The sequence below is a fragment of the Zophobas morio genome, unplaced genomic scaffold (assembly GCF_036711695.1).
Source record: "Zophobas morio isolate AGI-343-1 ecotype UQ-CSIRO unplaced genomic scaffold, CSIRO_AGI_Zmor_V1 ptg000026l, whole genome shotgun sequence".
Classification (NCBI taxonomy): domain Eukaryota; kingdom Metazoa; phylum Arthropoda; class Insecta; order Coleoptera; family Tenebrionidae; genus Zophobas; species Zophobas morio.
Window position 1 is genome coordinate 1,789,776 of NW_026972131.1, and position 16,104 is coordinate 1,805,879.

At 31.3% G+C, this 16,104-nt stretch overlaps 1 protein-coding gene across 5 annotated transcripts in view; it reads left to right on the forward strand.

The window, feature by feature from the left end:
• Positions 1 to 16,104, forward strand: part of LOC135136700 (uncharacterized protein CG45076-like) — a 56,362-nt gene that overhangs the window by 28,491 nt on the left and 11,767 nt on the right. For all 5 annotated transcript variants that reach the window (XM_064066107.1, XM_064066108.1, XM_064066109.1 and 2 more), the window contains 2 exons: positions 7,079 to 7,188; positions 9,337 to 9,467. In XM_064066107.1, the coding sequence (XP_063922177.1) occupies positions 7,079 to 7,188; positions 9,337 to 9,467 (241 nt within the window). The remainder of the gene's footprint in view (positions 1 to 7,078; positions 7,189 to 9,336; positions 9,468 to 16,104) is intronic.

Below are 16,104 nucleotides of genomic sequence, written 5' to 3' on the forward strand. Positions count from 1 at the left end.
GTCCAAAACTGATACGCAACCACATCCGACCCACCACAGATAATTACAAAATCAGAATCTTGTTTTTTAATGTCCAGTCTTTAAGAAACAAAATTGGTGAAATAGAAGCATTCCTTGCGGAGCATAAATTTTACCCTTCCATCCTATGTCTCACTGAGAACTGGTTGACGAGTGCCTATTGTGACACTGTGACGATTGATGAGTATGTAATAAAATCTTGCTTCTTAAGAGATAATGACGGATATGGGGGATCGATTATATTCGCCCAATAACAATTTGAAGCGGATGGTTTTCCCAAATTAACAGCGCTCTCCTTCAGCAGAATTTGTGAAATATCTGCTATTCTAATACCTTCCATGAATTTAACAGTTGTCTCATTATATCGACCTCCATCTAGTGCCTTTGACGAATTCATAGCTATTGTAAATAGACTGCTTACCTGTTTGGATATTACAAAAAATATTATCATAGGTGGCAATTTCAATATCGTATTTAATGCTAACAACACAAGGAAAAATAATCTGTTAGATTTATTTCTAGGATATGGTTTAAAGCCGTTAGTTAATTTTAATACTATTGGGAATAATCGTCTAGACAATGTGTTCACGAATATACAAACTCATTCTGTTCATGTTCAACCCATAAACTTAGGCCTCTCGGACCATTTGGGAATATGGTTTGAAACAAATATTCCAGTCCATCAATTTAATGAGAATTCTTTAATCATTAGACCAATCACTGAAATTGGGAAATTTTGTTTGTATAAACATCTTGAAGGGGTTGATTGGAATTCTATCACCTGTAACTGCGCATATGACATAAACAAAGCGTTTGAAGATTTTCTCAATGTTTTGCAGCACTATGTTTGTATCTCGTTCCCAGAAAAAGTAATTAAACCATCTTATTGTAAACGCATTCATTGGTATTCTTACCATCTAAAAACTATGAAAAATAATTTATCCAAGTTATCTTCTAACAAATCGTCTTGATATCAAAAAAGCTAGAAACTCATATCACAAAATGTATCGAGAAGCAATTAAAAACGCAAAAATCAGTGCTAACGATAAATATATAAATCAATCTCATAATAAAATGCGAGCAATGTGGTCTATATTTAATTCTAAACGAAGTGTTAAGAAAAGGAATAAAATATGCGGTTGTAATAAAAGTGCTCATGATTTTAATGTTTATTTTTTGTAACATCGCAAAAAATGTGATTAATATGCTTCCTCATTCAAACTGTGATCCCATTCTGTTAATGTGCAATAATAACTGTGATAATAGTTCAATGTATTTTCAGTTTAGCGAAGTGTCTTGCGCTGAAGTTCGTGATGTTTTAAAAAAATTAAGAAATAGTAAAACCAAAGATATCTATGGTCTTAGCGTTGAAATAGTCAAAACCGTTCTGGATGTCATAATACGAAATTAATTAATTCAAGTATTAAAACACTTACTTCCCCGACTGCTTGAAAATTTCAAATGTCCTACCAATTTTTAAAAAGGGGGAACCCAATGAGATCAGCAATTACCGACCGATATCGCTATTGCCCATTTTATCGAAAGTTCTGGAGAGAATTTTGATGGGTCAATTATGTAATTATTTTGTGGAAAAGAATGTGTTATGTGACAACCAATTCGGTTTCAGGCCCAGATTAAACACCTCGAAAGCCATTACTGATATTGTTGATGAAATCACAAATTCCTTTGACAAAGGTATTTTAACTACAATTTCTTTTCTAGATCTTACCAAGGCCTTCGATTGTGTTTCCCATTCGATTCTGATTCGTAAACTTTATTTCTATAATTTACATCCCACTAGTTGTCGTTTATTGTCATCCTATCTCTCCAATAGAATCGAAAAAGTCACGGTTGATGGAACATCTTCTAATTCTCCTGTGGAATATGGCATACCTCAGGGATCTATCTTAGGCCCTCTTTTATTCTTAGTCCACATCAATGACTTACCATCCAATATAGAAGACTCAAAAGTTATTCTATACGCTGATGACACCACCATACTAAACAGCAGTAGCAGTCTAAATGACTGCATTGATAAAAGTTTGGAAGCACAATCTAAGGCGAAACTATGGTTTGATACCAACAGTTTAGGTATGAATGTCGACAAATCGGCGTACATGTTCCTCAGTCTTAAAACCAGCGTAACGTTAAATTTAGGTCAAGCCAATAATGCACTTTTTCTTGGCATTACCATCGATGACCAGCTTTTCTGGAATGCCCGTGGAGATACATTAGCTAAGAAACTAAATAAGAACACATACCCTTTGAGACAACTAAGTAATAATGTATCACAAAAAACATTAATAGTTGCCTATTTTGCATTTTTTCACTTTTCAATTGAGTATGGTAACTTATTCGGATTATAGCTGGACTTCAGTACCGTGATGATTGGAGATCTGCATTTGTTGAACTTAAAATTTTAACTGTGCCTTCAATTTTCATCCTACATTGTTTATTACATCTCAAAGACAATATTGGCAATTATTCTACGTTCACTAACATTCATTTGTACAACACCCGAAACAAAGAAAATTTAGTTCCCAGTTCAAATCATTTGAAGAGGGTACAAACAGGCACAAGATACTTCGCTGTGAAATGTTTTAATATATTACCCGAAGAATTTCGTAGTAAGCTTATTAATATATTTAAAAAAAAAAATCAAAACTTTTCTTATTATAAATTGTTTTTATAGTTTTGAGGATTATCTTCGATGTAGAAATTTTAATAGTTTATTGGTTTAATTTATTATTTGACTTGTGTAAAACTGTATTTGTAAGTTTTTAACACCAATAAAGGTATGGGAAGAAACAAAGAGTTTCACAGTGGGGGAAAGGATAGGATCAGACCACATGCCACTAGAAATAAAAATCAAAGAAAAAAGAGCAAGAGTACGAAAAACAAGAGAGAAGAAACGAAAGAAAAGAAACAGAACAAGAATATGGGATGAAGAGGGAATTCAAAGATACAGAAATAGACTAGAAAAAAAGAAATTCGAAGTAAAAAAAGATATAGAAGTTATGATAGCAGATCTGATCAACTTAATTGTAGAAGCTAGGGAGAAAAGAAAGATATACTTATGGCAAGAGAGGAATAATGGATGGAACGGAGAATGTAGTGAGTTGAAGAGCAAAGCAAAAATTAAGAAAATGGAAGAATAACAGGGGAAGGAAAGAAGAGTATTTAAAAGTAAGAGAGAAAGGTGAAAATGTGAAGAAAGAAAAAGAGAAAAACGGGAAGAAGACGAGAAGACAATAAAGTCCCTGAAAACAGAAGAAGAAGTATGGAGATATATAAACAAGGAACGGAGAAGGAAGACTGAAGTCAGTAGGAAAATCAAAATACATGAATGGAAAAGACACACAGGAATCACAACGACGGAAGAAATGTGGAGAGGTTCGGAAATAACAGACGATGAAATAGGAAGACAGATTGAAAGACTAAAAAGAGGAAAGGCACCTGGAGGTGAGACAGGGATGTCCACTCAGCCCCGCATTGTTTGCAGCTTATCTAGGAGATATAGATGAAATGTTCAGGAAAGCACAGACAGGAGGGGTGGTAGTGGGCAAAGAGAAAGTGTGGTCGTTGGCGTACGCAGATGATTTGGTGAGTGTGGCAAAGAAACCAGAAGAAATGAAAACAATGATTAAAAGTTTCGAGAAGTACGTACAAAAAAAGGAATTGGAAGTGAATGTGGAAAAAACAAAAATGGTGCTGTTTGGGATTGGAAAAGTATATGCTGGGGTATACAGTGAGAGAAGAAACAAAAAGTTTCGTGAGAGAGGTGATTGTAAAATATTGAAAGAATGTTGGAAAGAAATAAGAAAGGAAGGAAGGAGGAAAACATGTTTGGAAGGAAAGAGACAAATATTATGAAGGAAAGGGATATGCATGTGAAGAAATAGAGAGAATAAGAGAAATGGGAAGGAGTATGAAAGAAGAACGGAGTGTAAGTGTCTAGATATAATGCAGAGTATAGAAAAATAGTAAAGGATGAAATACCAAAGTACACAGAGAGAGAGTATAAAGGAGAAAAGCATGATGGCGAGATTTAGGAGTGGAAATGAAGAGAAAGAGAATAATTTTTGGATGGATGAAACTGACAAAAGGTGTAGGATATGTTGGAGAGAGGGAGAAACAATAGAGCATATGCTGGAAGAATGTGAAGGATTGAGAGAATCGGAAGAAATTAGGGAAGAAGTGCTAAACGAGGATGGAAGAGGACTGGACTGGATGAAAGAAGTACGGAAGATAAGGGAACCAAGGTGGGCAAGCTGAAAAAATAGAACAATATTTTATTTATTTTATTGATTTATTTGTATTATGTGGATTAAGTTACTTTGTACCCCTACTAGGAATCTTATTAAGCCTGTAGGCAATTAATAAATTAATACTACTACTAAGTACATAAAAAAGAGAAAGCCAAAATCGATTAATTCTCGGGCTATCTATCAGGCGGCAACTTAATTTCTAGTTGAGTCATCATTGGAAAGCATTTACCATGTCGTTGATTAAACTACACTTATAAATGTAAAAAAATTACAACTGTACATGAAAAAATGGAGGACACTTTTTAATAAGATTTTTAATAACACAAGTGTGAAGTTATTAAAATTATTATCGGCAATTAAAATTAATTCTGTTAAAAAGATTTTATGACGTACCTTTAGAGAAGATTTCAGAGAAAACATACGGATTCAGTTCCAATGATGACTCGATTACAAATTGTGTTGCTCACCCGATATACTTGCAGAGTATAATTATTTTAATACATATGTTTGTTATATGTATACTTCGGTCAGCTGCATTACGGAAAAATACCAGAAATCCCAAAATAATTTAAAGAACTATGGTTAACAAAATTTTTATATCAACCTGTAGATGATCAGATTTGATGTCCCACTCCAACTAAACCAGAAATTATCAGATTAGTAGCAAAATGGCAAATGAGATGTGCCAGATTTATGTCGTAATTATCTGGCAAATTATAATTTCTGTAAAACCAGTAATTAGAGATACGAAAACTGTTTATTGGAAAACAGAAAATGTAATGATATACATAACCTTATATTTTTTTGCAACTCTACTGGTTGCATCTGTAATTTCGCATTTTTTTCATCCAACCTTATTGTTTGGGTATTATGTTACACACTCAGGGGCGATCATAATATATTTACGTACTTATATTTGTTGTTGTATAAGATATTTGGAATTCCAGAAATATTTGTAAATGTTTAACCCAATAATTATTGTTATTTTACTCCTGTTGGCATCATTTCAAATAAATCTGGCTGTCATCCACATTTCTTTCAGTCTGCAGTTTGTAAATAACTCACTGCAATGCATGCTTTTTAGTGCATGGTAGGTAACAGAAAATTTTCATTTCAATTCTTCGAGTTGGCAACTCATCAGAGGGTGTGTGATCTTCTTTCTTCATGCTAATATTTAACCTGTGTATTTACTTATTTTTGGTTATTGCATCTTCGGAAACATTTCAAGGCTTGAATTGGTTTAAGTGTAGGATCTTCTATTGTATGTGTTGCTTAGACTAAATGAGAACTAACCATGACCGGTCTAAATTCATAGCACGAATTTAGCACATATAGAATTTTGATTTTAGCAAATGTAAAGCAGAGATATTTTTTCTATATACTTTATACATACCTAGTCAATCCCAACCCTGTTTATAAAATAAAACAGATACCTATCCTATTTCTTCGCAGCTTTCAAGATAATTTGTACTATTAAGCAGTGGTGACTAAGTTTCGTTGATCTTTTGTCCAAATTGTCTGGGAAGCGATCTTACTTAGCTGTACTTAGCCGGGTGATCCATCGAAACTAATTCACCCTTAAATTTCTGAAACAGACCGAAGTATACAAACGAAATACGTTTTTATAGCAAAGCAAGAATATATTTTAACATATACAAATATTTCAGTTTAGGATTTATTTTACCAATACGCGGAATGATACACCCCATCATATTTTTTTTATAGAAAATTATTCTCGATTTGCGAACAAATTACATAAAAATCCCACTACACTTTAACAGTAAATTAATTTGATATAATCGATTTATTGACTATAATGGCAAATGCGGTTTGTCATGTTATACAGGGTGAGTATTATAATAATTTGCTCAAAAAATGCGTTTTCAGGTAATAATTATTATTTTGCAAGTAGCAATATTCACTTCATTTTATAAAGGATCGGTTAATGTTAATATCTATCTGACCAACAGTATTTACGCTAAAATTTTTTTGGTTATAAAAATTATTGTAAAACTTTTAAAGGACTAAAAACGATGTAAAATATTGCATAACCTCTACTTAGTTTATTTTGTCATAATTGATATTTTCATAAACCAAAAACGAATTTGAAAAAGACTGGACCAAAATGCAGTTAGTGCCATAAGACTACTATTCTGAATTCAATAAGTCCGATATATGTACTTGCACTTAGTCAATTTTGATGCGATTTAGGTATTTATGTCTAGCTAAGTTTTCCCGTCAACGTCGATAGCATAATAATAAACACACAACAGAAACGTTAACGAGGAAAAGTTAGCTATATATTATATAAAAAACCATTTCCGAATTTAGGAAAGGAAAGTGATTTTTTGCTTTAAGATTTTAGACAGGTTAATGGTAGAGAAAATAAATTCGTGCCTACATTATTTTTATGTGGCACATAGTTTCGGACATAATAAGGGTGGATAGTTTTCAGCTGGCCATCCGGTATGTATTTATACGTCTATGTATATTTAATAACGTTTATATTTTGTTCACGATATGTTGTTATTTTCTGTGTTATTAATGACGTCACAGTTTAGTTTAAAGGACTATGGAACCATGTTATTCGTGAACGAGGTATATAAATATGGCACATAACCCTTAATCTGTTATATAATAATATAATAACATTCTATTTAATAAGTAAAATTACTAATTAAAATGATTTAACCAAAAATCAGCTGAAATATCACATGGGGCACCGTCGCATAGCTTTTAATATATTCACAAATTTTGTAGCAAATATTAATTTAGGTTAATAATAATTTCAGATATTTGACGATGAAACGAGGTTAATAAGGGCACAGACGGCGTCTCTTTTGAAACAAATTCATCTTCCTGTACCTAGAATTAGAAACTGGCCCATCACTCCCTTGAACAGGTAAAAAATATAAAAATAAGTTAACCTATTTGTTTAATTGATTTTTTCTGTCAACTTTGAATAACTTACTAATGTTGGAATTTAAGTATTCAACAATTTATAGTACATATAACTAAGTAAGTTCACGATTGTTTAAAATACGCGCTGTTTATGAAAATCTGACAGTTTGGTTGGCAATATTGTGACTTGTTACAACAAAACGAAAATTTAAAAAACGAAGTGATCAATTGGGTAATTTCGGTAACCATCTAGTCTCTAAATAATCGACATACCTATATTTGAATTTCTTGAGAAAAACACCACTGTTTGATTTCTGATTCATCGTGAAGAAGAACGAAAGAACAATCTTCGAAGCTTTGGGAAATAAAATTAACTACAATAGTGGTGTTTTTCCTCAACAAATTCAGCATCGTATAAACCTAAACGTTCCTAGAAATCTACAAACATATACAGCCTATTATGGAATTAAATGCACAACATTTAACTGGTAGTAGAACTCATCAATATATAAAACTTTGCTATACCGGGTGTCTGTAAATGGCGGATTGACTCTACGCTACGCTGTTAACATAAAACTGGTGAGTCTGGGAAAAATAGTAAAAAAGTCATTAGCACATTTTGGTGGGGTTATAATGATTTTAAAATTGGTTATTTTGCTACGTCGGAGGACTTTGATGTTCTATTTTTGGAAAATTCTGACCTGACCTTTTATTTCTTATAATAATTTAATTAAATTTCTTAGAGGATACGTCATTTGCTAAAATCAGGCTTATCTTAGCAGGTACTAGCCCCACCCACCCGGCTTTTCTTTTCTTGGAGGGTATGTTATTTGCCAAAATCAGTCTTATCTTAGCAGGTATTCGGAGGCTTGCACGGTCGAAATCAATACATGATCATTTTCCGGGTTGAAACCGTGTAAATTGAGTTTTTGGGCTCAACTGCATTCAAGTATTTACAGGATGTTTTTCCTAGTTTTATCTTTATTTTATCTTAAATAAGATATATTTATAGGCCCACAAATAAAAAAAGTTCTTAAAAATGTGAAGTTTGAAGACTGTTTATCTTCAACTGAAAAAGCGGCCTGGAGATCGTTCAAATTAGTGGTGAAAGAATTCTTAGGAAACAAGAACAATGAAAATTACAAACACGATTTTCTCCACGATCACCAAGATTTAAAACATTTTGAGCAAAGGTATCAAGGTTTTTGTGACGAAAATATGTCGGAAGATTATATTATAACCCCCAAATCCTTTGGATTCAATCATTTTTATCTTTGGATATAAAACCTTGTAAACTAGTGTAATGAGTTCTATTACCGGTTACATTTTTTTCATTCAATTCCATAACACCCTGTATACTTCTACGATTTGTTAAATGTCAAAGAATGATTGATTGCTGAAAATCAATCGCCTGTTCGTTACGGATATATTATGTTGACCGAGTTAAAAAAAAAAACAACAAAATAGTCGTTTCCAAAACACTGGGTGCTTACGTAGTGGCAGTGTCGACAAAGGGATATCTCCTGGAAGAGATTCAGCATCTGAGCAAGTTGTGGATGATTTGAGACGGCTTGAGCAGAATTGAACAATTGACCAATGGGCCCAAAGTATTGACGAAAGGATTACAGAACATTTCTAAAATTAAAAAAAGAGTGAACATGTGCCTTCAACAAAATGGTGAACATTTTCAACATTTATTGTGATGTTTAACTCCAATAAATTTGTTTCTTTTTGTTATAATGAATTAGTTTTATTTTTTGTCTTTGTCATGCGTCATTGAGTATTTGGTAAAGTTCAAAACTGAGAGGCGGCACGTTTTCGTGACCTACCTGGACCCTATAATTATTTGTAGAAATCCTGTACTTGCCTACGTTTTTTAAAGTGTTGTGTATGCCTATGGAGATTTGACACATTTCTTGTTTTCTGCATCTGATGGAATTTTTTCACAGCCAATAATTCTGCATTTGCTTATTATGTTTAATAATTTATACAACATTTCTACGATACGGTGTATTACTACCTCTGACTAATACAAAATTGATGATTTTATGGAACATATCTTTTTTCAAGCGAACAAGACAACGCTGGTTTTGCGCTTCCTTTTTGAGTGTTTCATATGTGTGGTGTAATTTAATTCCATATTTTTCAGATATGGTGATTTCGTCTCCCTGCCAGCTAAATACAGCAATGACACTTACATCCATAGATTACTGACATTCTCACCGAATTCTAAAATTCAGTATGCCACATATTATACAGAACCAGTCAAAAAATATATTGGTGAGTTTTCAAAACGTTTTGCTTAAAAATTAATAAAGCGCATTTTGCATTTAATTAAGTTTGAAAAACAAGACGCTCATAAAATTCAGCATCTACGCACGCTAAAAAGGATTGCCAAGGTTTATTATTTTACTAATAAATAAACTGTCTTTTTGATAGTTTCGTCATATTCCGGATGTCTCGATTTAAGTTGGGCAGTAAAAAAAGATTAAAGGTTTTTTAATCATATGTGATTATGGAATTAAATTTGATTGATAAAATATCGTAAATTATACTATATGCTGTTCACTGTTTTCTGCCACGAGGTATATTATGTATCTTCGTTTCGTACATTATGGTGTCATTAAAAAATATGTTTTTAATTAAAGCGCAGATCCGCAAATTATCAAAACAATTTTTTTTTAATTCATAAAATTGCAACATCTGTACCATTTTTCTAAAATGTTACATGAAGTTTGATTTTTACTTAAATCCGCGTTGAAATTCGTTGAACACTGGTAGATATATTAAGTTCATATAAAATACGAGAACACTAAAACAGTTTTGATCATATTCATACAAACGTGTTACTAAGGACTATTTTGAAAAATTTTTTCGTCAAGTAATTAAAAATTCGTTCTCTACAAACATTTATTTGTTTTTTAGTTTTTTTATATGTATATTGTATCATTTTTCTCCAAATGTTACTAGAAAACTTTAGGTACTAGGCAAATTGCAAGTTCAGTTAGTACCTAATTAAGTAATTACCAATAATTTCGTGACCACTTTCAAGATATTTTTTGGGTGTTGACATATTTGCTTTTTTTATAAATAAAAAAAAGAAAAAAAAAATTCTTTATACGCATTTATTGTCGATCATCCTTTTAAGGTGGTTTATCGTTTTCAGGTTTATATTGCTAAAGAAATTTTCGTTTTAATTATTCATTTATATCTTATGTTGTACCGACATAAATGGTAGTACCATGAGACTACAATATAAGCAAACGACAAACTCGGACAAACCATATATGGGGTATAATTATAAATAAAAACCTGATCAAGAGTGCTATGTCACCAGATTTTGTTGTGTTCTGTATGTCATTTCCGAAATGAATATGGAAAGGTGTCAGCCGCTTGTCACATCGACATATGGAAAAAAAAAAATTTAAGTACAAGACAACTCTCAGGTTTTTAATTAGACACCCGTTATAATTTTCCTTGTGCCTTTCAATGCGACATTTTTTTAATTCATAAATTCAGTAATTCAAATATAGTATAACTTCTATAATCCGAACCCACGATTATCCGAACATCCAGTAATCCGAAGAGAGGCTAGTTGAACTCGATATCTCTTTAATCCGAACAAAAACTCTACAATCCGAACTGAACTTGAAAACATGCACCTACTTGCAAAAATGACGCAAGATCTCCTTTCTGTACGTGTTGTATTGAATTTTTTGAAATTTTTAAAAACTGTGATATTTCAATGCCCTGAATTAATTAACTAATTCTGGAAAAAAATGTTGAAGTTATCGAAGACATGAGGCCGGAAGTAACTTCTGCGTCCCGAAATCTACAAGAAAAAATATTTAGTTAAATTTAGAAAATCGTCGAAAATAGATCGAAATTTGCTAGTACTTGCCAAATAACCTACCCTCTAAGAAATTAAAAGGCGGGTGGGCCAGGTTAGTATTTGCAAAAATAAGACTCATTTTGGCAAATTACTTACTCTTCTAGGGAAAGGTATTTTTCCCGCCCACCCACCCTTATTTTATTAGAGGATATGTCATTTGCAAAAATAAAAGTGGGTCCTTGGGCAAAGTGAGTCTTATTTTGGAACTTTCTGACTTTTTAAATTTTTAACTTTTTGATCTGTCTTTCGATTTTTGATTTCTCTGGGCAACTGAAAAAAACGTTCCGTTTTTAATTTTACAATTTTGGCAGTTTTCCCATTTCTCAATAATTATTTGATTTTTAAAAATATCGAGAAAATGGATGTTTATTTTTTTTAATTTTCGATTTTTGATTTTTTGTCAGCGAATTTTTGCAAGGGAGTAAAAAGTAATTTTGATCAGCGATTGCCATGTTTACCGTAACTTTAAAACATCTAAAAATGTTGTTTCTAATTTTCAATTTTTGGATTTTTCGATGTTTCAAAATTTCGGTTCGAATAAATTTGTTCTTTTAGTTAAAAAATCGAAAAATGACAAATCGTGAAAAGGAAAAATTTTAACTTGAGAACTTGAAAAAATAAAAATGAAAAAATTCCAAAATTGTAAAGTTGAAACTTCAACAATGGAAAGATTGGAATTAAAAACTGCAAAATTGCCATACAAATTATTATCAAATGAAATATTTAAAAGCTGAAAAATCTAAAAGCTAAAAAAAAAAATGACAACTGGAATTTCGAATTCGATTTTATAAGATTTGTTTTTTTTTTCAATTTTTCCATATTTCGGTTTTTGATTTTCCGATTAAACAATGTACAATTTTCCGATTTTTCATGTATCCAATTTTTCAATTTGTCATTTTTTGATTTTTAAGTTTTTTTATTTTTAGCAAGTACTAGCCCCACCCACCCACCCTTTATTTTCTTAAAAGAATAAGTCGTTTGCCAAAATCAGTCTTATCTTGGCAAGTACTAGCCCCCCGCCCACCCTCCTTTATTTTCTTAGAAGAATAGGTCATTTGCCAAAATCATTCTTATCTTGACAAGTACTAGCCCCGCCCACTCACCCTTTATTTTCTTAGAGGATATGTCATTTGCAAAAATCAGTCTCATACTTGTCAAGACAAGACTGATTTTGCTAGATAACCTATTCTTTATTTTCTTAGAGGGTTGGTTATTTGGCCCACCCGGCCTTTGTTTTCTTAGAGAGTAGATCATTTGCAAAAATCAGTCTTATCGTAGCGAGTATTTTTCAGTTTTTTGATTTTTCAACTTTCGAATTTTTCAATTTCTCGCTTTTTAAATTTTAAATTTTTTCATCTGTCTTTCGATTTTTGATTTCTCTGGGAAACTAAAAAAACCTTCGATTTTTTAATTTCACAATTTTGGTAGTTTTCCTATTTCTCAATTATTTGATTTTTAAAAATATCGACAAAATAGATGCTTATTTTTATAAATTTTCGATTTTTGATTTTTTGTCGCCGAGTTTTTGGAAGAAAATAAAAAGTAATTCTGATCAGCGATTGCAATGTTTACCATAACTTTAAAACATTAAAAAATTTTGTTCCTAATTTTCAATTTTCGGATTTTTCGATTTTTCAAAATTTCGGTTCGAATAAATTTGTTCTTTTAGTTAAAAAATCGAAAAATGACAAATCGTGATAAGGAAAAATTATAACTTGAGAACTCGAAAATTAAAAATCAAAAAATTCCAAAATTGTAAAGTTAAATCTTTAAAAATCAAAAGATCGGAATTAGAAACTGCAAAATTGTCAAACAAATTACCAAATGAAATATTCAAAAGTTGAAAAATCTAAAAACTAAAAAAAAATAAAAACTGGAATTTTCGAATTCGATTTTATAAGATTTGTTTTTTTTTTCAATTTTTCGATATTTCAGTTTTTGATTTTCCGATTGTACAGTTGTACAATTTTCCGATTTCTTATTTATCCGATTTTTCAATTTGTCATTTTTTGATTTTTATTTTTTTTTACTTTTAGCAAGTACTAACCCTACCCACCCAGCCTTTATTTTCTTAGAAGAATAAGTCATCTGCCCAAATCAGTCTTATCTTGGCAAGTACTAGCTCGCCGCCCACCCTCCCTTATTTTCTTAGAGGATATGTCATCTGCCAAAATAAGTCTCATCTTGACAAGTACAAGCTCCGCCCACCCTCCCTTTATTTTCTTAGAAGAGTGGGTCATCTGCCAAAATCATTCTTATCTTGACAAGTACTAGCCCCGCCCACCCACCCTTATTTTCTTAGAGGATGTCATTTACAAAAATCATTCTCATACTTGCCAAAATAAGATTGATTTTGGCAGATGACCTACTCTTCTAAGAAAATAAAGGGTGGGTGGGCGGGGCTAGTACCATTTCTTAGAAGAGTAGGTCATTTGCCAAAATGAGTCTTATTTTGGCAAATACTAGCCCGGCCCACCCCCCTTATATTTTCTTAGAGGGTAGGTTATTTGGCAAGTGCTAGCCCCACCCACCCGCCCTTTGTTTACTTAGAGAGTAGATCATTTGCCAAAATCAGTCTTATCGTAGCGAGTTCTACTAAATTTTTCACTTTTTCGATTTTTCAAGTTCCGAATTTTTCAATTTCTCACCTTTTAAATTTTCAATTTTTTCATCTGTCTTTCGATTTTTGATTTCTCTGGGCAACTAAAAAAACCTTCGATTTTTTAATTTCACAACTTTGGCAGTTTTCCTATTTCTCAATTATTTGATTTTTAAAAATATCGACAAAATAGATGCTTATTTTTATAAATTTTCGATTTTTGAATTTTTGTCAACGAGTTTTTGGAAGGGAGTAAAAAGTAATTGTGATCAACGATTGCCATGTTTACCGTAACTTTAAAACATCTGAATATTTTGTTTCTAATTTTCAATTTTCGGATTTTTCGATTTTTCAAAATTTCTGTTCGAATAAATTTGTTCTTTTAGTTAAAAAATCGAAAAATGACAAATCGTGAAAAGGAAAAATTTTAACTTGAGAACTCGAAAAATTAAAAATCAAAAAATTTCAAAATTGTAAAGTTAAATCTTTAAAAATCAAAAGATCGGAATTAAAAACTGCAAAATTGTCAAACAAATTATCAAATGAAATATTCAAAAGTTGAAAAATCTAAAAACTAAAAAAAAATAAAAACTGGAATTTTCGAATTCGATTTTATAAGATTTGTTTTTTTTTCAATTTTTCGATATTTCAGTTTTTGATTTTCAGATTAAACAGTTGTACAATTTTCCGATTTCTCATTTATCCGATTTTTCAATTTGTCATTTTTTGAATTTTAAGTTTTTTTTATTTTTAGCAAGTACTAGCCCCACCCACCCAACCTTTATTTTCTTAGAAGAGTGGGTCATCTGCCAAAATCAGTCTTATCTTAGCAAGTGCTAGCCCCACTCACCCACCTTTTATTTTCTTAGAGAGTAGATCATTTGCCAAAATCAGTCTTATCGTAGCGAGTACTACTAAATTTTTCAGTTTTCGATTTTTCAACTTTCGAATTTTTCAATTTCTCGCTTTTTAAATTTTCAATTTTTTGATCTTTCTTTCGATTTTTGATTTCTCTGGGCAACTGAAAAAACTTTCGATTTTTCAATTTTACGATTTTAGCAGTTTCCCGATGTCTCAATTATTTGATTTTTAAAAACATCGACAAAATAGATGTTTATTTTTATAAATTTTCGATTTTTGATTTTTTGTCACCGAGTTTTTGGAAGGGAGTAAAAAGTAATTTTGATCAGCGATTGCCAAGTTTACCGTAACTTTAAAACATCTGAAAATTTTCTTTCTAATTTTCAATTTTTGGATTTTTCGATTTTTCAAAATTTCGGTTCGAATAAATTTGTTCTTTTAGTTCAAAAATCGAAAGATGACAAATCGTGAAAAGAAAAATTTTAACTTGAGAACTTGAAAAATTAAAAATTAAAAAATTCCAAAATTGCAAAAATGTCAAACAAATTATCAAATGAAATATTCAAAAGTTAAAAAAAACTAAAAAAAAAAATGACAACTGGAATTTCGAATTCGATTTTATAAAATGTGTTTTTTTTTCCAATTTTTCTATATTTCAGTTTTTGATTTTCCGATTAAACACTTGTACAATTTTCCGATTTCTCATTTATGCAATTTTTCAATTTGTCATGTTTTGATTTTTAAGTTTTTTTATTTTTAGCAAGTACTAGCCCCCCCGGGCCTACCCTCCCTTAGTTTCTTAGAAGAATAAGTCATCTGCCGAATAAGTCTCATCTTGACAAGTACTAGCCCCGCCCACCCACCCTTTATTTTCTTAGAAAAATAGGTCATCTGCCAAAATCAACCTTATCTTGGCAAGTATGAGACTACAAATGACATCCTTTATCAAGATAAGATTGATTTTGGCAGATAGCCTACTCTTCTAAGAAAATAAAGGGTGGGTGGGCGGGGCTAGTATATTTTCTTAGAAGAGTAGGTCATTTATCAAAATAAGTCTTATTTTTATTATTATTTGGCAAGTACTACCATAGTGTAAAATTTCATTTTAGAAAAAAATTTCTAAAAATTCTGAAAAAATTCAGAGATATATCTCTCCCGACGTGCTGGTTCCAAAAATACAGCATGTTTATGATAACGGAACAATATTTTCGGAAAATTCGGTGTGAAATTCGATTTTTTTTAAATTATTAAAAATTGCGACACTTATATTAATGGACGATTCTGGAAAAACGGTTTAAATTATCGAAGAAATGGAGCCAGAAGTGACTTCTGGGGCCCAAAATCTACATGGAAGAATTTAATTAAATTTTGAAAATAGTCGAGAATGGGACGAAATTTGCATAACGGAGATACATAATGGGAAATTTCATTTTTGAAAAAGTCATCTAAAAATTCTGATTAAATTCAGAATTAATTCGGATTATCGAGTTATACTGTAACTGAAATTTCATTTAATTTTAATTAAAACGTTTCATTGTTTGTCTAAAATTAGAATAAATCGTTTC